Source organism: Zootoca vivipara, chromosome 9 (assembly GCF_965207765.1).
Source record: "Zootoca vivipara chromosome 9, rZooViv2.hap1.1, whole genome shotgun sequence".
Taxonomy (NCBI): Eukaryota; Metazoa; Chordata; class Lepidosauria; order Squamata; family Lacertidae; genus Zootoca; species Zootoca vivipara.
The window spans coordinates 12,969,919-12,992,430 of NC_142592.1; the positions used below are offsets into that span (position 1 = coordinate 12,969,919).

The window sequence follows — 22,512 nt, forward strand, 5'->3', positions numbered from 1 at the left end:
GGAAAGCAAAATTGAAGCAAAAGTTTCAATATGACAAAGATACAAACTATTTTTGATGTTCAGAATACTTAATACACAGTTTAATCAAGTTATATTTTATGATAGTCATGAAGTTGCAATCCTATACACACTTGGGAGTAAGCCTCAATAAGACTTACTTTTGAGTAGACATGTATAGAATTGTACAGTAATTAGCTGTTCTTGCTAAATTATATAACTTTTATCCTCAGAAGCTAGCAACATTGTAAAACGTGTGATCACAGGAGGGGGGGGACTTCAACATAAAAGGTAAAGAAACCCTAAATATGTTCACTTGGAAGTAAGTTTCACAGATTTCAGTGGATGTTCTACGTATCTGGACAAGCTTTTGTAGTAAATCCCATTGAATGCAATGGGTTTTACTAATCCCAAACAAGTGTGCAATTCTATACACACTTTCAATATTTGCTCATTTTACGGGAAACCATTTTTAAATCTTTCTTCTAAAAACAGGACATCTGCCACTATTGCAGCAACAATTGCTTTGAAGATAATTAATACTTCATCAAGTACAAAATACGTTTGGGAGTCCAAAAATTAATTTATCTGTCTCTGTAATGTTGTGACATTAATGAGCTAAACAGTTTCTAAATTTTAGTCAGCTTGTAACAGGCTTAAAAATAAACTTCAGGCTAAAATGTGAAATGTTTGTAAACATCCCGCATTATTATCTTACTTTTTTATTTTATTAAAAGGTTGGTCTTTCTGAATCTATGTAGTTACACCTGAACTAAAACTTGCTACATAAAGTGGCATACATCACACCATCTGAAGGCACCTCATGCACATGGGAATTGTTCCATGCTGCTGGGTTTCTGAGTTTTGTATGCATTTCTCCATTGTAACATTGTGCAGCATGGGGAAAATGCATGACATGCTCATGGGCTGTTCCACAAGATTTTGCATGAGGAACATTGGTTTGTATTCAACAGTGTCAATCAGTTGACAGTAAGATTTCCATCAGAATGAGAGAAACTTTTCTTTGTGGTTTCTGCCACTCTACTACAGCCTCCCCATACCCTCCAACATTTCTCTGATGAAAATAGGGACATCCGACCTATTCCATAATAATAATAATAGTAATATTTTTATTTACACCCTGCCCATTTGACTGGGTGGCCCCAGCCACTCAGGGCAGTTTCCATCATGTATAAAAACATAATAAAACATTAAAACATTTTTTTTAAAAAAACTTGCCTACACAGGGCTGCCTTCAGATGTCTTCTTGTTGTTACCTGTTGTAACTTAAGTATTGTTGTATAGTTACTTATCTCCTTGGCTTATCTCCATACCCTCCAACATTTATCCAATGAAAATAGGGATGTCCTAAGGAAAAGTGGGACATTCCGGGATTAAATCAGAAACCGGGGTGGCTTCTGTAAATCTGGAACTGTCCCTGGAAAATAGGGAGGGTCCTCACTCCCACATTTCCTGAAATCTGTTTTGGAGGGTCCCCCAACCATTTGGAGCAGGTATGGGAGCAAGTTGGAGGGGATATGCCAAAAATTGCACCCGTTCCTTTTTCACTAATGGAAAACCTATTGTCAAGCTTAGCAATATCAAGGGATCCAACCCAGAGGCTAAATCTGGATCCAGTCCAAAGTTTGTACACTTACATACTCACAAGGATCTGATGTGCCCAATGCTACAAAACATGCAGCAATGTATCCATGAGGGAATGTACCCAGACACACACTGCAGACTGACTTACAATGCAGTCCCATGCACTCTATATTCCTCTTTCACCAGGCCTTTGGTTGATTTGATTGGCATCCTATTCCCTTTTAAAATGTAGGGTTTTTTTGGGGGGGGGGTTGTTATTGGGTTGCTGTTTTTATTTTGATTACTGTATTTTGTGGAACTGCCCTGAGACCTCCGGGTATAGGGTGGTATATAAATTCAAATAATAATAATAATAATAAATTATTATTAATAATAATATTTTGATTTCATTCTGTCAACTGCCCTGAGACCTCTGGGTATAAGATGGTATAAAAATTCAAATAATAATAATACCATATTTTGATTTTATTCTGTCAACCGCCCTGGAGACCTCCAGGTATAGGGTGGTATATAAATAATAATAATACAGTAGTAATAGTAATAATATTAATAATAAATAGCCAACTCCTAGGGCCTGAGGGGACCTCGACCACCCAATAAAATATTTGAGACGGCCACGACCCCCCAAAGTTGATGGATTTTGCCATTCAAAGAGTGTGTCATGTGATCGATTGTGCGGGGCGGGGCTTTCCTGCGCCCCCCCCCCAAAAAAACCGCAATATTTTCTTCGAGTTGGCACCTCGAAGTTGTTAACAATACAGCACACAAATACGTGCTAGTGAGGAAACGTAGAGCTCAACCTCCCGACTGGAAAGGCTTAACAACAAACAACAAAAGACCTGCCCCCGTCAACCGTTCAGCAACGGGAAAAGCGCGAGCGTGAAAACGAAATTGAACGTCGCTGCTGCGCTTGCGCCGGCGCGCGGCTTTATAAGAGCGGGCCCGAGCATGCGCAGTCCGCGTCCCTCTCGAACGGTGCTTTGGTTTCCAGCGCTTCGTGGTGTTGGGCGGAGGCGGACAGGCGCGGGAAGCCCCGCGGGCAGCGCGAGAGAGCCGTCCCGCCGGCTTGTGAGAAGATGTACCACCTGTTGTCCAAAGTCGTCTCTTTTTTCTGGCGAAGGGCTGACGAGGAGATGGAAAGAGGCAGGCGCCGGGCAGCTGGAGGTAGAAGAAGCTGACTCTCCCCCCCCCTCATTCCCTTCCTTCCGAGCTCTGCTTTGTTCACTTCCTTGGGTTCCTTCCTGCAGGGTCTACTCGGAAGTAAGCCCGGTTGAGTTCCCTGGTTCTTATTCCCAGGACAGCGAGCGTGCATAGGACTGGAGCCTTAAACACACACAAAAAGCCTTTGACGTCCCTGCTCAGGCCTTCGCTGATGCCTTTCTTTAAATACTCTGTGTGTGTGTGTGTGTAAATTTTAATATATATATATATATATATATATATATATATATATATATATATATATATATATATACACGTGCTCGCTTCCTTCGGCAGCACATATACTAAAAAAAATTGGAACAATGCACACACACACACACACACACACACATCTATATATATAATATTAAATTTCCATTTAAACATATATAATCACGTTATTATCCACTTTGGCTCTTTAGAGCCTATCGGCTTCCTTCCCTCCCACCTCTTGGCTTTCAAAATTAACCTTTATATCACAACATTTTATATATTTTCCATTTCTAATAAAACTCATCACAACATACCTCAAAGTTTAAATAAATGTAGAAAGGTAAAACAAAATCTCATTACAAGTCTTTTTTTCAAATACTGTGTAAATTTACTCCAGACTTTTATAATTTGTTATTTATACCCCGCCCATCTGGCTGGGCTTCCAGAAAGTTTTTTGGGAATACTTGATTCATGCTGGTTTCAGGTTTTTCCCGTCAGCTTTGCCAGTCCCCCAGAGTCCATCATTTTCATCTGCCACTCCACTGATAACTTTCTTGGCATTAGTTCCCTCATTACTATTTTTTGGCATCAGTTACAGAAGCGGCTTTGTCATGCCACATGACCTGGAAGCTGTACGCTGGCTCCCTCGGCCAATAATGCGAGATGAGTGCCGCAACCCCAGTCGGTCACGACTGGACCTAATGGTGAGGGGTCCCTTTACCTTTGCCTTTACCTCAATTATTATTTTTTTACAAAAAGGTTTTATAGGGTCACAGAGTTGTAGAGTTGGAAGGGACCACAAGGATCATCTAGTCCAGCCTCATATTTTTGCCTGACCTGAGACTTGAACCCATGACCCTCGGATTGAGAGTCTGTAAACGGGTAAAGTCGTCACTAGGATTGGAATGTCACTTGTTGTTTAATGGTGAATTTTTGACACAATGGAGGGGTAAAAGATTTGGATTATCATAAAAGATGCAGGAGGAAATGATTAACAAAGGGAAGGAGGGAACTGCAAGAGATTCCTTGGAATCTTATTTCTGTGTTATATATAATTTTTACAAATGCTTTCTTTTGGAAATTCCACAGTAAAAAAACAAATAGTTACAATAATACAAAATAAACATTGCTATTACATTTCATTAATTACATTCCATTTATAATTGACCCGCCTAACGACAAATACCTAATTACAATTGCAACAAATAAAGGCTTGACATATCTTGCTTTGCATGTCATGCATCTATCTCATATATTGGTTTCACCTTTTAAGTTGCATTACTGCATAAATGCACTTTTCGATGATATTCTAATTTTCCGAGTTTCACCTGTACTAGCTATTCAGTTTATGTACCAGCCTTTATCCAGGGATCCCAGGTTATTATAATAATGACTGGTTGCATTTAGACTTCTGTCCCAAGAATAGGGGTTCTTGTGTACATCACTTAAAAGTCTTAAGGGGCATTTTAATTTATTACTGTTATTATTAGAAAAGATAATCCATTCATCTGGTAGACAATGCTGTTCCCTCAAATTCTGGACAGCACCTCCCATCAGCCTCAGCTACTGAGGGATCTTTGGCATTGGGATTTCTCCTCTTAAAGAAATACCGTGTTTCCCCGAAAATAAGACACCGTCTTATATTTATTTTTCCTCAAAAAAACAAACACACACTATGGCTTATTCTCAGGGGATGTCTTATTTTTTACCTCTTCCTCCTGCCGCGGCCAGCATTGCTGCTGTGCCTATCACTATGGCTTATTTTCAGGGTATGGCTTATATTCCTTGAATGCTTAAAAATCCTGCTGTGGCTTATTTTATGACTACGTCTTAAAATAGGGGAAACAGGGTATGTGGCGCTCCGAGGCTGTTTAACGTACAAGGGTTTTATGTTTGAGATCATGTCCTGTGTGACTATTCCACACACACACATCTTCACTATATACCAGTCTTTCCCAAACTGGTGAGCTCCAGGTGTATTGGACTATAATTTCTGTCATGATTAACTTTGGCTGTGGGCTGATGAATTTTGCTCTTGTATTCTTGGAGTCTAAACTTACTTGTTGAAAATAAATGAACAACAACAACAGTATTAGGAAATCTGGAATAGATTCCTTTATGAATTTGCTCTTCTTGGCTACAAAAGAGCCTTTCTAAGAAATTACTAACATTTTAGGCTTCTACATTTCTGGGAACGATTCCTACTTGTTGCCTAATTTGTGTTCAACTTTTGTGTGTGTTCTATTTCTTGCGTGATGTTTACTGTTAGTAATCAGTGGATTTCTAAGAAGTATAGTTCTGTGAATATTACTACATACATACCCCACACGAATGGTGACATTTCAAGTGACAACAGAGTCCATGTAAACATTACTTGTTCAAAAAGTGAGTAGCTGTTCGTAAACCAGCCTTGTAAATAAGCCCATTAATGTTACTAGCCTTCCAAAAAAAAAAAAAAAAGAGGCCTGGTTAGCCAGCTGGGAGCTTGTACAAGAGGTATAGAATACTCTGCCCCTTCTCCACTCATTCTCATATATAGAAGTCCATGTACTTGCTTGCATGCAATTCCTTATTGCCCATCACTGCTTAAATACAAGGATATAGTAAACAATAATTTTTATCATACAAATTATGATGTTTTTGAAAGGTGTGTGCTCAAGTTTGAAGCTAGCCTTTTCACTTTACAAAAGGGTTTGAGAAATATCCTCATGCATATTCACTGGGAATTCTCTTCAGTGTTCAACAGTCTTACTTACCGGTAGTTTCTACAGTTCATGGCACTCTTCTAAATCGTGGGCCTTTGTAGTTCTTGCTAGACATTACTTTGTCTAGTGAGATTGGCAGTGTTACCTCAATCTCACACATGTACTCGCCAACCAGGCATAAAAATGACTGTCAACATGAGAATGTCTCAATGCTCAAGTTGATTTAGGGGAAGAAGAATTTATATGAAATTGTTCCTCTTCTGCCTTTTTCCTTTTTCTAATCACTAGGCTGCTAACAATTATGGCAGCTTTATCAGTATATCCGGATTCCAAATGCATTGTCTGTGAATATGTCCTGCTGATTGATATCATGATTACAGAAGGTAGCCACAATCTAAGTGCCGAGGGGTGTATCCAGCTAAGTCCTACTCAGATAAACCTGTTGAAATTGATAAATGTTTACGTTAGTCATGACATTGATTGCAACAACTCTGAGTGCAACACTGAATGCTCTACAAGCCTTTACAAATGATGCACATTGGGGCAAAAAAAAAAAATCCCAATTTTACTTATGTGGTAATGGGGTCTGAACTGGCAGTGACTAAAAAGTAACAAGACTCTGTGGCTGTAGTAGATAGCTTGTTGAAGAAGTTGACCCAATGTGCAGTATGCTGTGAAGAAGATGAATTCCATGTTGGGGTTCATAAAACAAATTTAGGATTACCTCCCCAATGTGGAAAGGATGTGGGTGGCGCTGTGAGTTAAACTACAGAGCCTAGGGCTTGCCGATCAGAAGGTCGGTGGTTCGAATCCCCACAACGGGGTGAGCTCCCATTGTTCGGTCCAAGCTCCTGCCAACCTAGCAGTTCAAAAGCACACAGTGCAAGTAGATAATTAGGTACTGCTCTGGAAGAGTGGCAGACAAAAATGATAGACTATGCAGAATTAGCAGCAAGACTGACTAGCAGGATTCGGAACCAGGGGGAAGCAAGGTTCCAAAGAGACTGGAGTAAATTTGTGGACTATATGGAAAAGAACTGTAGAAGTTTAAAGACACTTGCAGGACTGAAATAAATCCTACGAACTGACATTAAATGGGAAGTAAAAAGGAACTGCGAGATAAGAACTGAATAGAAAACCAAATGAGGGGAGGGAGGGAAGTCAAGCTCGGTGGAGCATTGTTTATGAGAGTTTGGGAGAGAATTGTTTAAAAAGATGGATGTATGTGTGTGATTGTCTCTGTAATGTTTGTTTGTGTAATGTTTTTTAATATGTTTTAATTGGAAAATTTAATAAATTGCTTTAAAAAAAAACTAGGTACTGCTCTGGCGGGAAGGTAAACTGCATTTCCATGCGCTGCTCTGGTTCACCAGAAGCGGCTTAGTCATGCTGGCCACATGACCCAGAAGCTGTATGCCGGCTCCCTCTGCCAGTAAAGCGAGATGAGCGCCGCAACCCCAGAATCATCCGTGACTGGACCTAATGGTCAGGGGCCCCTTTACCTTTACCCCAATGTGGAAAGGTTACAAGATTTGACACTTAAATTTAGGGAAAAGGTGAGGGGGGCATTCTTTCCTTGCACAATAATATACATGGGGTAGAACAGTGGTTGCCTGTTAGCTAAGTACTGCAGACCCCCTGTTTTTGAAAAGCCAAGCCATGGACTCCCTCCTTTTGAAAATTTTGATATCTCTGTGGTAGTTTTTGTTATGTGAATGGTGTCACGAACCTCGTGGGTAGGTTACCTGGACCCCCTGTGGGCAGTAGACTACCAGCTGGGAACCCCTGCATAGAGAAAACAAATACAGAGTTGTTTTTCTCCCTCTGAATATGCCTCTGAATATCAGTTGCTGAAAGTTGCAGCTGAGAGTGCTCTTGTGCTTGCAGGTTTCCTATAGGCATCTGATCATTCACTGTAAGAACAGGATGCTGGAATAGATAGACCTTTGGCTTATGATCTTAATGTCTGGAGGTCTGCTGGTTCCCACCCTTATATAAATTATTCCCAAGGCTAAGGAAACCCTGTCTGTAAAGTTGTACATAGCTTGCCTCTTTCAGTAGACTTAAAACCTAGTTGTGATTTGCTTTTATTCTGAGGAACTATTGGATATTTTCTCAGTGCTGAATGGGAAGGTCTTCCCCCTCCATGTTGTGGGTTTGATGTTTGTCAAACAAATTTATCTGACCTGATCCCCATTTGGAGATAGCTATTCTCCACAAAATCATAATGTATAGTGAACTGTGGAGAATGTTAGAAACCCTAGGAACATAGGGAAATTGCCATTAAAAATATAGAAACTGGAGTTCCCTTCATTCATCAAGTTCAGCTCAACTAAATTCTCTCTGGTGAAGGCCCTTCCAACACTAGGGCTGTTGGGAAAGTTTCCCAATGTTGGAAAGTTTCCCAATGTTGTATTATCACTTAAATAAACTCAGCAATATTCCTTACCTCCTGTCAAGGAATTAACCAAATTAAGATAATTCAGTTTTCTCTACATTTGACCAAAATGCCAAATTATGGTTTGGCACCACAGGAATAAGCCTGGAAGGAGCTTTAGGCTTGCATGTTAACTTCCTTACTTCCTTACTTCCCTTGCTCAATTGCAAATCATTTGTCAGTTTGGATGTTTTAGTAAATCTATGGTGTGACAAAACCCAGACAATACTCTGAGGTTGTAAAGGTAAAGGACCCCTGGATGGTTAAGTACAGTCAAAGGCGAAAATGGGGTGCGGCACTCATCTCGCTTTTCAGGCCAAGAGAGCCAGTGTTTGTCCACAGACAGCTTTTCAGGTCATGTGGCCAGCATGACTAAATCACTACTGGCACACAGAGGACCATGATGAGTGCCAGAGTGCAGGGAAACGGCGTTTACCTTGCCGCAGTGGTACCTATTTATCTACTTACACTGGTATGCTCTCGAAGTGCTAGGTTAGCAGAAGCTGGGACAGAGCAACGGGAGCTCACCACTGTTACATGTATCAAGCAGCTGACTGTCCGATTGGCAAGCCCAAGAGGCACAGTGGCACTGTGATCTAAACCTCTGAGCCTCTTGGGCTTGCCAATTGGAAGATTGATTCGAATCCGTGTGACAGTGGCTCCTGTTGCTCTGTATGATTGGCAAGCCCAAGAGCAGGCATCCCCAAACTGCGGCACTCCAGATGTTTTGGCCTGCAACTCCCATGATCCCTAGCTAACAGGACCAGTGGTCGGGGAAGATGGGAATTGTAGTCAGTCCAAAACATCTGGGGGGCCGAAATTTGGGGGTGCCTGCCCAAGAGGCTAAGTGGCGCTGTGGTCTAAACCACTGAATCGGCTCCCTCAGTCTCAAGCAGGATGACCACCACACCTTATAATCGGCTTTGACTGGACTTAACCGTCCAGGGGTCCTTTACCTTTACCTTTTTTACTCTGAGCTTGTTAGGAAAGGAATGAAAAGGCAAGTATCGGCTTCATTTGCTCCAATAAGCTAGTCATGAAAAACCACTTTATTTCTATGCTGCTTAAAAATCTAATCATAAGAGGTGTTCATAACATTTATTTTGCTAACAATCTTCATTTATAGAAATCCTTACAGATGTTCTGTTAGAGGTGGCAAGATGCAGCAAGAATAATTTCCCAATGCTGTAGCAAATACAGCAAATTATTCTTGAGACAACTTAAATATATTTTATCTTCTTTTTAGATGGCAGTGAGATAAAAACCGTACATGGTGTAGTGACAAGATTTTGCCTAGACTACGGCTTGATAGATGATTTGATCTGTTTCACCAGCGAAGCTGTGATGAGCAACATTCCACTGCAAGTTGGACAGCAGGTTGTAGCTCTTGTTGAAGAAGATAAAACCTCACATGGATTAAAGGCAATCAGGGTAAGATTCAAATAGCTGTAGATATTGGTCATGTGATTATGTTAACTGTCTGTAAAATAAACTTCAATTTCTATATATAACTGATCTCAGTTGATCAGAATGGGAGACTTTCCTACATATGCCAATTCGGCAAGAAAGCCAAAGTCACTTCAGACTTTTGAACATAGATAGGCTCTTCCTCTACCAATTTAGGGCTTTTGTCAACGCTTCCACTTGTCCCGCCACTTTCCCCTCACCGGGGAAACCCGCTGCTTACTGTTGAATTGGAACAAATGTCAATCAGTTTTTCAGTGGATTGATGTTTGTTCCAACTCAGCAGTAAACAGCAGGTTTTCCTGAGGAAAATGAGGGGACAAAGGGAAAAAAAACCAATCGGGCTTCTGTTTTCTAGGTACAGAACAAGCAGAAGTGTGGAAAACATGATTTAAACAGCCGGTTTTTCTTGCTAATTTAAACCAATCTGCTCTGAAATTCAGCATTTGATTAAATTTTTCCATAAATGGATTTTAGTATTACTGAGCTGAAGCACAAGGAGGCAACCTGGTTTAGTCCAGATAGATTTATTATTTCATAGCATGTAGTTTGGTCCATACACATTTATTAACTGATAGTGAGCTGTCTCAGTTTATACAGAAAATATCATAATTTGGCAGTAGTCTTCAGAAGGCAGTCACTGTTACATTCAGCTACCTATGAAAGAGGATGTCTCCTTTATAAGAACAATGTCTTTGTTCACCTGCTCTAGAAACAGTTTATGCATTTGTAGTGTAGCTAGGCCCCTAACATTCAATTTTTAAAGGATGTATTTGCATGTGATAAAGCATATAAAGTACATCGCTGGTATTCCAGATGAAGGAATACTTACAAGACCCAGTAGGTGGCAGAGCTGTCCCACTGGCTGAAGTTCCAGTAGTTGGTTACAGCCTCCTCTAGAATCAGCAAGGCTGGCAGTAGACAAAATACAACATCAAGAGAGAAGAGAATGTGGAATGAAAAATTAAATGTTAGATGCAAGTACCTCTCCAAAAATGTACAGTAATCATTTCCAGGGATTTGTAGGGGGAAAAAACACTAAACAATGATGCATATGGAAAGATACTGCAGAGAAGCGGCACTTCTTCCCATCCCGCAAATAGGAAAGGTTATTTTCCATTAAACTTGCAGGAAGTTGCCAGCAGATTGCTCCAGAGAGAGAAAGATCAATTCTGTTGAGAGCTGAAAATCAAAGCGAACTCAAAGTGAAGAAAGCTAACATGTACGAATTTGAACAGAAGAGAAACCTAATACATATATGCAGCAGTGTTTTGGTTCTGCTGCAGTTCATATTTGTCTCGTTGTCTGCTGTGGCAAAATTACATAATTTACATTCCGCAATTAATTTTCATTACATTATTCCACCATTTCAGTACAAAGAAAATGCGAGGAGATGGGAGGATAAAATAACTTATATGTCATTTGCAGACTGAAAATAATAACAGCGCTGAATACCAATCATACCTGCTGGATTGATTTCTATTCCAGAAATGGGACAAATAAGGGAACATTGGCAATTTCCATTCATCTTCGTTTTTGTCAGAATTCTCCAACATCCCTAACTGGCAGTAGTTCAGTAACTGCCCAAGATGGAAGGTAATCAGCTAGCATTGAGCAGTAACCCATCCAGCAGAGTACATATTAAGAAGTTTCCTAATACAGTACATGCTTTGGTAGTCTTCACAGTATTGAATTATCTCACCTTGTTCAGGTGGTTGATTTGTATATAAAGAAAAATTTAAGGCGCATTCACAAGCAACTTCCAGTGGTTGTTTTTTTTTAAAATAATTTTTATTAATTTCACATTAAAAAAAAATAAAAAACAAAGCATATCTAACATATATCCACCTTCTTCCAACCCCCCCCCTCCACCGACCCCCTCCTGCCACAAGAGAGTCCCATGAAGGTAGGCAGTCGAAGGTGGTCCATTTTATAATTGGGTTTGTCCCCCCTCTCCCCCGCCCCAAAGCCCCCCCCTGCCACCAGGGAGCTCCAGAAAAACAAGGGAGAAAAAAGGGGGGTGTCCACCCAACCATTTACCCAAAACAGCCTCCCCAAAAAAGGAAAAAGGAAAAAAGAGAAAAAAAATTATTATAATCATTCCATTTTCATAGACATTGTGGGGGCTTCCCCAACCCCCCTACCCCGATTTCCATTTTCAATTCTCATTTAACAGATTTCTTATCATCATTCCCATTCTAATTGCCAATTTTTTAACCTTATATTATATAAACTATCCCTTTTTAAATCCTCTTATCACATTCTAAATTTAATATTTCCAAATCCTATCATAATTTCATCTAATCAATCTTACTTTTCTTCCCCTACTTAATTTTTATCCTCCAAAGACCTCCCTTCTTTTTCCATCATTTAATCCTTACGCATTTAAATTTGCTGTATATCTATTTACTAATATATCTATTCTTCCCCTGGCCCCAGCCCACCCCCTTCAGTCCAGCAAGTTCCATAATCATCAAACCAGTTTTCAATCCTTTTGATCCATCCTAATAATAAATTATCCATTCTTCCTTCATCCCACCCCCTTTTTCCAATGTTTTGCACTCCAATCTCCCTTACAGTCCCCCTGGATTTTCCCATTTCCTTGCACGTCCATTTCCTTGTGGGTATTCTGAACTCCAAAAAGTTCCATCATTTCGATCAGTCCGAGAACTTCTTGTCCTTCCCCCAGCATAGGGGGAGTAAATTCCAAATCTTCTTGTTGAGCAGATTCCTCATTTTCTTCCTCTTTCTCTTCCTGTTGGATTTCTTCTTGCTTTACAATGTCACTGTTATTTGATACATTGTTTATATTGTCTTCCTCTGCTGTTACACTGTTAATGTCCTCCGACTGTAAAAGTTGTCTCCATTCTTGCAACTGTACTTCCTCATAGTATAATCCGATTCTCAGTTCCCACAGTCTTCTCAAAACATTTTGCTGGAACCCAGGTGCATATACCCTGTTTCTCATATTTTAAGGCATCCCCATAAAATAAGCCATAGCAGGATTTTTAAGCATTCAAGGAATATAAGCCATACCCCGAAAATAAGACATAGTGATAGGAGCAGCAGCAATGCTGGCCACGGCAGGAGGAGGAGGAAAAAAATAAGACATCCCTTGAAAATAAGCCATAGTGTGTTTTTTTGAGGAAAAAATAAATATAAGACGTGTCTTATAATATGAGAAACACGGTACTTTTGTTGTCATTCTCAGACTCTTTCAAGGTCGCTTGTATTGGGAGTCAGGCAATAGTTAGGTAGTTTCATCAACCACCTCTTGCAAAACTGGCTGTCATATTTATCAAGTTCTATTGCCTTAAATTTTGAAAAAGTATTTAATATATAATGTTCGAAAGTCTATGCACTCTTTTCCTTCTTTTCTTTTTAATAATACTGTCAGCTCGCTGGTCTGTCAGGGCTGCTGGCTCCAAAGAAAGAGCAGACCTTTCCCAAATTATATCTCACTTTATTATTACAGGGAATTTTAATCAGCACTGTCCATCTCCCCTCTTACCCTGCTTCGAGGGGGGAATCTTTTTTCGTGGTCTTTGAAATTATCCTTAAGAAAGCATACTTCTTGTCCCAATTTTGGGTTCTTTAAATAACTGTTTCTCAGATCAACCGGTGGGAGGAGATGGCTTCCGTATTTTCTATCTATCTCCCGTTTCCAAATTGTAATCCAATAAAAATTTTAGTCCCAATCAATAAATTTTGACTTACTTAGTCCAAGTCTTTACTTTGTCAGGAAGAATCCATCGCTTGCAGGCTGAAGGCTCTGAGCTTCGCTTCTTGGAGGTGACGATGGTGCCCAAAATGGCTCCCGCGACTTCCACTCCGCTGGCTCTCGGGGGCTCTACTGAGCTTCCCGGGCAGCGGAGGAGTCGCGTTTGGAGCTCTTCCGGGCTGCTAAGCCTCCGGGACACTCTACCTGGGGTTTTTACAGGGATCCGCGTGCCCCCGCAGATTCCCCCCCCCTCCGCGAGCTCGAGGTCTCTGCGCCTTCTCGTCAGCGCGGCAGACCGGAAGCCCCAGTGGTTGTTGATAAACTGTGGAAAGTCTTGGAAAGCATATACCTTCTTCTGGTTCAGCCCCCCCCCCCCAAAAAAAACCAGTGTGCACTCTCTCATCTAGTTCTCTTACCAAGCTGGCTTGATTAAATGGGCCTGAGTGGCACACCTGATTCCTTGTTGGGCCCTTACAATCTTGAGTGCATGCTCTAATAGTACGTTCAGCAGAACTTAAGAGTAAATTAATTAAATGATACCAAAACTCTTTTCTTTCTGAAACTCTGTGCTCCTGCTTTCAAAGCTAAGATCTGTGGGCAGTCACCTGCATTTTCACCCTCTCCAATGTCTGCAGCTCAGTGAATTGGATCCTCATGGCTCTCTTTTAGTGCACTCTTCATGGTCAAAATACTGATAAGCTCTCTAATAAAAGGCTGATCCTGGTTGCCCACCTGTAGGGGGAAGCTGGCTTTTGGCCCATTGGTTTGTATTGAGCACACTTCCAGGTTCTGTCCATAAAGATTTGTATTGGTGGAAGGTTAACAGCTGTGTACATGTTTGAAGAAGTTGTGCAGCATTTGGGGAGGGGGCACTCAACAAATGAATCTCAGCCGTAGGTCTCAAATCACATTTGAAGGTCCTGCTAGGATGCCTCCTGTAGGTAATTTTGAATTGTTCTACAGGTAGAAAAGGTATCTGATAAATGGGAAGATGACAGCAAATGTCCTTCTGAATGGGACCAGGACACCAAAACACTCATTGGCAGTATTACATCTCTGACTGCAGCTGGTGGCAGTGTTAATCAGACAACCTCCTTTTCCATGAATGATGTTTGTGAAGGTAACTGTTATGTCTACCTTGATAATTGTTATAAACACAAAGTTGTGATTTTAAGTTCCAAAGGGCTTCTTTTTTTGAAAATTGCTTTAGATGAGTTGACAAAAGGGTTTCTAAGAATATAAATTGGTTTAGAAAACGGCATTTTGTATATGTGAATCTAAGCATCTTTATCATCTCAGTTACATTTCAGAGATGCTTTCTCTTGAGAGTATGGTCTTTATTGTTGAAAAAGCCATGTAATCTTAGATCTGCTCAAAACTTGAATGGACTCTTGAAGTTTGGAGTACTTTCCCTTTTTCCGTTTTGAAACTTTGTTTGACCTCTGGTATTTTGAAGAATAAAACAGTGCAGCAAATAGTCTTGTGATGCCTTGAAAACTAATGAATTTATTACAGCATTTGTAGGTTAAAGTCCTCAAAAGCTTATACCATAATAAATTCGTTAGTCTTTAAGGTGCCAGAAAATTCCTGGGTTTTGCTGCAACAGGCTAATATGGCTACCCTTCTGGTCATTGCTTCAATGAATTCCAATTTTGGTCTAGTAGCTAGGTATATTTGCCTTTTAGTGCTCCAGTACTTTTAACTCTTCTTAAAGTGACTTAACCTTGTTCAAACTGTTTCCATTTTCTTGTGATGTTATTGTTAAGGTTTTGACCCTTGTAAAGGAGATTGGGTGCAAGTAGAATATTTCATTAACCCAACAACCTGGACCAGTGAAGCAGTTTCTGTAAAGCCCTTGAGGTATAAGAGAATTGACAAGGTATGTCTATTGAATGGTTTGATTTTGGGATTTCTTAAAAATATTTTATCAAATACTGTAATGTAAAAGAATGAAGGATGGGTAACTATATAGCTGGAACTGTCTTTGCATGTAAAGCCACCCTGTTTATATATGAAGCATGTTCATTATATTAAAATCTACTGATTTGGGCTTCAACTCTGAAAACCACATTTTGGACTTCAAGTAGTTTAACTGTTAATGGCTCCCTCTATCATCAGGATCCATGACAATTTTAGTTCTGTGGAATCTGTAAAGGAGTCATCAACCCTTCACAAGAGTACAGTTGTAAAGTATTATAGAAAGCCATGACAGGTAAACCACTGTAAAGTTTCAAGATTTTAGTTTAGGGATACCTTTTGACTTGAAGCTTGTCCTGTATATAAAAAACAACAACAGCGAGAGTTAGCTTGTGTCCATTGAATGGATTTCCAAACTTGTCTGAATGTTACTTACACAGTGACATTGGGAGTGTTCCGAGATGTGCATAGAGGCAACCAAAGTATTAACACCTGAATGGAGCTGTAGTTTGGAAATGTTACTATTACTACCATGTTTCTCTGAAAATAAGATACCGTCTTAGATTTAATTTTCCTCAAAAAACCCACACTGGCTTATTTTCAGGGGATGTCTTATTTTTTCCCCTCCTCCTCCTCCTGCGGCCGGCATTGCTGCTGCGCCTATCACTATGTCTTAATTTCGGGTTATGGCTTATATTCCTTGAATGCTTAAAAATCCTGCTGTGGCTTATTTTATGACTTCATCTTAAAATGGAGGAAACAGGGTATGTAATGTTCACTGGCAATTTTTTAAAAATCTAGTTATTGTTTATCACTCCACAGGTGATGTGGAGTGATCATTCACTTTGAATGTAGTGCTCCAAGAGTCAAAGTTAACAAAGTCAATATTTTGGTCAAGCAGCTCATAGAAGATGAATTAGGATATTTGGCAGACGAGAGTTGCTGGAGGAGGAAGGTGGAAGGGGGCAGAAGAGAACGCAGCGAGTGGAAGAAGGAAGGAAGGCAGATGGATGGACTAACAGGGGGGAAGAGGCAGAGCAGAGCTGACTTTTTGAGTTTCTGGCCCATGGTCTCTTCCACCTTCAGAGGCGCTGATACATCTCCTTAACAAGGGAGCCTCTGAGATCATTAGAGTACAATACAACATACGGTTTAAGGTTTAATATATTATGTGGCAGTTTTTAAAGAGTACAGTGGTACCTTGGAACTTGAACAGCTCCGTTCTTGAACATTTCAGCCCCCGAACACCGACAACCCAGAAGTAAGTGCACCAGTTTTGAAATGTTCCAACGTGGCTTTCGCTGCGCAAAAACCTAGCCGTTGGCCAACCGGAACCCGCGCCTTGGAACTCAAACGTTTCGGAAGTTGAATGGTCTTCCAGAACGAATTACGTTCGAGTTCCAAGGTACCACTGTAATTGGATGGCTTGAAGTACAGGGCCCACTCAGTAACCTCAAATGGGTTATGCATGCTTACATTGATTTTATTGCATCTAAAGATAACTACATTTTTTTACAGGTTCGTGTTTCCAGTGTGTGTGGAAGAACTGGTGTAGTCGACGACAGTATCTTTTTCACCCTGGATTTCCTGAAACTTCCTGTTGGTTATTTTCCTCGTAGACATGACCTGGTCAATGTGGTGGTTGTAGAGAGTAACCAATCATGTTATATATGGAGAGCACTTTGTATGGCTCCAACAGAAGATAACTGGTAATAAAAAAAACTTCTTCCCTCAGTCAATGACTGCTTAGAGTTCACTTTTTAAAAATCTACTTTGAAGTGAAGCCAGAAGTATTAAAATTGCATTCATAATTCTCTATGTATGTCTTGAGGAGAAGAGTGGTTTTTTAAAGCATTCTGGTTTTAGCATTTTATGAAAGTTTTGTCAGTTTTAACATTCTAACTTGAGAAAAGAAAAATGTAGATATGTGTTAGCTTTAGACACATGATTGAAATTAATCAGATTGGGCTTTGTTACATAATTGTATATGCATAGTTTTGCAGCATGGTTTCTAATTTTGAAATCTTACAGGTCCCCTCTAACCAATGCAACCAATTTGGATGAATCATACGAAAATTTAATGAAAGACAAAGAAGGCCTAGAGGTATCAAAAATGATAAACTTTGGAACACTAAAATTAGGAATGAATAAAAGCATCCAAGTATGGATAGAGTAAGTTGTAACTTCTTCTTCCCTAGATATTTCCTTTTAAAAGCATTCTGCTGAAACCATGATGTATTTTTTTCTCACAGTTGCTTTTGCAGTTGGGATTTTAGAGTCCATTCAGCCAGGAATTTGGAAGTGGGAGGGTCAAGAAAACTGGTAACATTCCTTTTGTAAATAGCTGCTACATTAGATGCATGAAGCTTTTATGTGAAAAATTAATTTTACAAAAATATTAATTAATGATTGTAAATTTTGTGATTGGTAAGTAGCACACAGACCTCCATTTATTTCTAGCATTCTCCCTACACTTACTGTTTGTTTATTGCACTTACTGGTACATGGCATCTTTTCCCCAAGAAGCTCCCAAGCAGAATACATGCTTTTCTCCTTCTTCATTTAATACTCGCAACAACTGTGTGGAAGGCTAGGCTGAGAGGCAGTGACTGGCCCAAGGTCACCCAGTGAGCTCACCTCAGTTGAGCGGGGATTTGGATCCTGGTTCCCAGGTCCTAGTCTGACACACGAACCACATTTAATTTAATTTCAGTGTTTTTAAATATCATTTAACCATGTAGTTTCTCAGTGATGTACAATGAGGTTACAGAAGGGGTGCAGTAGGAGTAAAATCAGTTGACATGAACCATAATATCAGAAAAGCTTACTTAAGATGGCTGCTGAAATAGAGTCTTCATCAAATGCCAGAATAACAGGAATGCGACCTGTCTGATCTCTGTCTGGAGTTAGCTCCACAAAGCTTGGTCCACAGTACTGTAATCATACCTCCTGGTAGAGATGAGCCATGCATCTGGACCATGGAGGACCCAGGTGATGGGGATTTTAAGTATTTGGTTATATAGCCCCACCCCCCACCCCAAACTGGAAAATGTAAATCTGGTAATGCTGCATCTCATGGCGAAAGGGCAGGTGAAGCCACATCTGTTTCATTACTTAAACTTGATAAATAGAGGAAATAGGTTTAAATTTAAAAAAGAGCATTGTTGCATCTTTAAATAATAACAAATCTTGGCCTGCATCTATTGGTGCTTTTATCAGGCAACAACTGATTTACAGTAAATGACTGCATTACAGCGACCCGGAAGGAGCTGGAAAAGGGGATGGGGTGTGCTTATACGTACTCCACCATTGCACACAATGACCCAGAACGCAACCTCCACACAAATCAGGTGTTGCCTGTATAGTCTTTTCATTTCCTCCTAATATGTTCCACAGGGTCCCCCAATTTCTCTTAACAGATTTTCCAAAGGGTGGGATGAGTTGGTGAAATTAAGCTTCCCCTGTGTTCACGGATTCCTCTGCTAGACCAAGTGCCCTTCTGCAGCTGAAAGGACTTTTTCCATTTGCATAAGGGCAGTATTGGATGCAACCCCTTGTGCCTTGTGGATGTCTTGGAACACAGACATGCTTCTCAGAGCATCTGCTTGCTACTGTCAAATTACAATTTTAGCAGGGTGGGCGTGTGTATCATCTTGCTGCCCTGGGCTCTTGTGGAGGAAGGTGTGGCATGTAAATCTAACAATTATTATAATACAAAAAATTGTAATGTCATTAATTTCTATTGACATATAAACAATGAGGTTTAAATGTGTGTGTCCCCCCTTTTTAGGAATAAAGGGAAATCAGCACATTCTTTAATTAGCTGCAAATTAGGTGGCTGGGATAAAGAGAAGCAATTTTGTCTTCAAGTGCCAGGAACATGTCAGGAGAGTTCTGCAGCATCCCTCGCATCAACTGTGGTCTGTAAAGGGACTCCATCAGGTAAATACAGTATAAGAAAAAGTATATAATATAATAGAAAAAATATAAGCAAAAGGCGCCCCCCCCATTTGATGTGGGGAGCGGTCATTCTGTGTAATTAGAATACAGTAGTGTAATTTGTTTACTTCCATAGAAGTTCAGCCTGTGGATCAAAACAATATTGGAGACAATGACAACTCTGCTAGCAGACAACCTGAGAAACAAGAAAAAGAGCAAAAAGAAAGTGGAGAAGAGAAAACAGCAGAACCCATCAAGGCTATCTCTCTGCCTTCTGGGAGAAAGATTTCTATAGTAGTTACATGCACTGCAAAGTAAGTATGTGTTCTTTATCTTGCCGTTTTAAAATGTTACAAAATAACAGAAAATTATGGGCTTTGGCATTGGTGGACAGAAAGCTAAAAGATACTGTAGTCAGATGGAATTGCAGTCCAGTGTGCAATTTTAGTAATGCAAATCCCTAGGTATGACACAACTTTGGTCTAGCTAAATACCTGTTTTTGACTTCAAAAGATCTGGTTGTCTTAAGAACAGATAATATATTCAACATTTATGCTTTCATATTCCTCCGCCTCACCAGAGGTTTGGCTAGCAGCAGTGAAGGTTGCCTGCAGTGTGGAAAGGAATTGCCTAATTAGCAATTGATCTCATCAGGGAAGTAGCTGTCACCCAAGAGGGAATTCTAGCTCTCTGGAGTACGCACCAATTATTCAGAACAACATTTGAATCTGTCCTAGCTTATATGCAAGGGGATCTGTCTTGGCATGAAATGTCTTACTGTTCAACCAGTTTGATCCATTAAGGTGATGTTTGAAAGAATTTGTAATCAAAGGTTCTGATTTAAAGTAGCCAGAGACATTGGGCATGGCTCTCTGAATTCTTAGGTTATGGCACCAGAACAGCTGAGTTAGTGGCAAAGCAAAGAGGGTGATGAGTATAGAAACTCACTTAATGAGAATAAGAGCAAAATAGGCTGGACAAATGATCAGAGTAGCAGCAGATAATAAAAGATAATAAGTTGCACTTGTGGATGTAATAGGGACAGGTATTCTCCAGAACAGCTGCTATTTGCGTTTTCTTATACAGTACACTCGGCTAAGTTCATTGAAAGAGAAAGAGAGAGTGCTTTCTGTTTCAGTCACTGGAACCTGTTTCACTGTCATGTCTGATGATGACTAGCCCTAATTTTGCACCTTCCAGGTCCAACAGTTTGCAGTCAAGAATGAAAAGTTGACTGTCTCATTCACAGCTTTGCCCCATACATCTCTGTACACACCATTTTCATCATTCACTCCTGTGTTCTCCTTCCAACCTCAAGCTCTGCTGTCCACCAAAGAAGCGGAAAACTGCTCAGATACTCTTTGTTTGGTTCCCTTGTTCGCATGCATGGCACAGAGTAAAATACAACTTTTCTATAGGCTTTGTCTCATTTAGTTTTTTTAATGAAAGTTTTGCCTTGCTTTTGTGCCTTTAAAGGAACCCTGGCCGCTGCAGAGACCTCTTGTTGCTCTGCTTTTCTGACTGTGTTATCGGTCGCTACGTTGAAGCAACTATAGAAACAGAAGAGGAGTCGTTAATAGCTGCCACCCAGCCTTTTTCCCAACGAAAACGTCAAATCACTTTCGACTCTCATAGCGACAGGGCAACAATAGTTTTACCAGACTTGAAAAGGTACTGCCAAGTACACCATGATAATCTGCTTTAAGCAAGCCTTTAGATTTTTAAATTGAAAAATAATAATAATTGGGTGGGGTTATTGTTGTATAATAATTCTGTAATTTAAAGTTGTACTGGCAGCCATGTGAACTACAGTATGACAGTAATGGGGCAAAGTGAGCAGGCCAGCAGAGCAAGGGAGACCTTCCCATGTTCCCTCTGTTGTCGTCATCACTGCTGCCTCTTGCATGTATTCACAACAGCAAGGCAAGCCCGGAGTCCAAGCAAGTGGGCAGCCCCCAGACACATGGGCAGGTGGTCTGGCTGAGCAAACTGGCTAGCAGGAACCATAGAATTGTAGAGCTGGAAAGGACCCTGAGGGTCATCTAGTCCAACCCCCTGCATTGCAGGGATTTTTTTGCCCAAAGTGGGCCTCGAACACACAGCCCTGAGATTACGATCCTCATGCTCTACCAACTGAGCCATTCCAACGGTTAACTAGAGTCTCAGGAAAGCCTTCACACACTCCCCATCATTTTCGCCACCCCTTAGTCCACTGCAGTCAAAAGGAAGCATGCATTTCAGAATACACACTTTCTTCTTTTAGCAGCATGGGGCAGAGGGGGGAAAGACACTCTCCTCTTCCTTTCCCACTATGTGAGTGGCTGCAACGGGGTTCTTGGAATTGGGGTGAGCTGGAGGAGATGGGGGGCTGTAGGGGATAGGGGGTTGAAGAAAGTGTGAAGGGGTTGGCAAGCAGCACGTGCAGAGGCAGCATCCTGAAGTATATACATAAAATCTTAAAGTCTCATTGACTTCATTACCTGATAGATCCCTGTTCCTTGTGGCCATTAGCTTAGCTTGGCAAGCTGAGAAAATTGAGGCTGGAGCTTGTAGTAGAGAAGATAATGTCCTTTACTTTTGTGGGCCAGTTCATTTACGGTTTTCAAGATAAAACCAGCACCTTGAAATGTGGCTGGGAGTGGACAGCAACAAATCTTCAATCTCCATTAAAAAAAATTAATGACCGAGAATTGATTAGATAAATACAATGGGATTTTTAATATTCCTGTGACCTAATCTTTATTCTAAAACCTAATCTTTATTCTAAACTACAATAAAAGGATACTAATTAGGGTGTTTATTCTAGCTGTCCATTTCTTCAGGAAACTGCATCTGTCAGTTTTATCCATTTTACCACTCTTGAGTTGTTTAATTTTCTATCCTTCCCCATGGGAAGAGAAGCAGTTTCTCAAACAACTGTTGTTCCCACTTAAGTTGAATTTTAGAAAAGGACCACCAGACATGTTGCAAATCCATATAAAACAGCACTGCACATGATATAGATCTGTATTAGCAACAGATTTCCCAATATTTAAATGTATTTGCTCTGACATACTATGTTCAATCTTCAAAGGGCCATGTGCCTTCCAGAGCAAATGATTGTGGTTGGAATATGAAGGGGAAGTCATATTGGGCTAGTGGAAGTCCTTGTGGTAATGACCAAGATAGCTCTTTAACATGGATGTTGCATGTTTACTGATAAGGTCTACGGGAACCAACTAATCTAAAATGTTTAAAATTTTAAATCTAGCAGTTCAGCTGGCTGATCAGTGCCTTGCATTTTGTCAAGTCATTCTCTAGTCCAGGCATCCCCA

The 22,512-nt window shown here is 40.4% G+C and overlaps 1 protein-coding gene across 2 annotated transcripts in view; it reads left to right on the top strand.

Annotated features, from left to right (window-relative positions):
- Positions 1-2,336: 2,336 nt before the first annotated feature.
- MOV10L1 (Mov10 like RNA helicase 1) overlaps positions 2,337-22,512 on the top strand; it is a 41,681-nt gene continuing 21,505 nt past the window's right edge. For both annotated transcript variants that reach the window (XM_060279556.2, XM_088676605.1), the window contains exons 1-9: positions 2,337-2,766; positions 9,404-9,588; positions 14,306-14,462; positions 15,109-15,221; positions 16,778-16,968; positions 17,291-17,431; positions 19,050-19,201; positions 19,335-19,512; positions 20,675-20,869. In XM_060279556.2, coding sequence (XP_060135539.2) covers positions 2,679-2,766; positions 9,404-9,588; positions 14,306-14,462; positions 15,109-15,221; positions 16,778-16,968; positions 17,291-17,431; positions 19,050-19,201; positions 19,335-19,512; positions 20,675-20,869 — 1,400 coding nt within the window. In that variant the 5' untranslated portion in view covers positions 2,337-2,678. The remainder of the gene's footprint in view (positions 2,767-9,403; positions 9,589-14,305; positions 14,463-15,108; positions 15,222-16,777; positions 16,969-17,290; positions 17,432-19,049; positions 19,202-19,334; positions 19,513-20,674; positions 20,870-22,512) is intronic.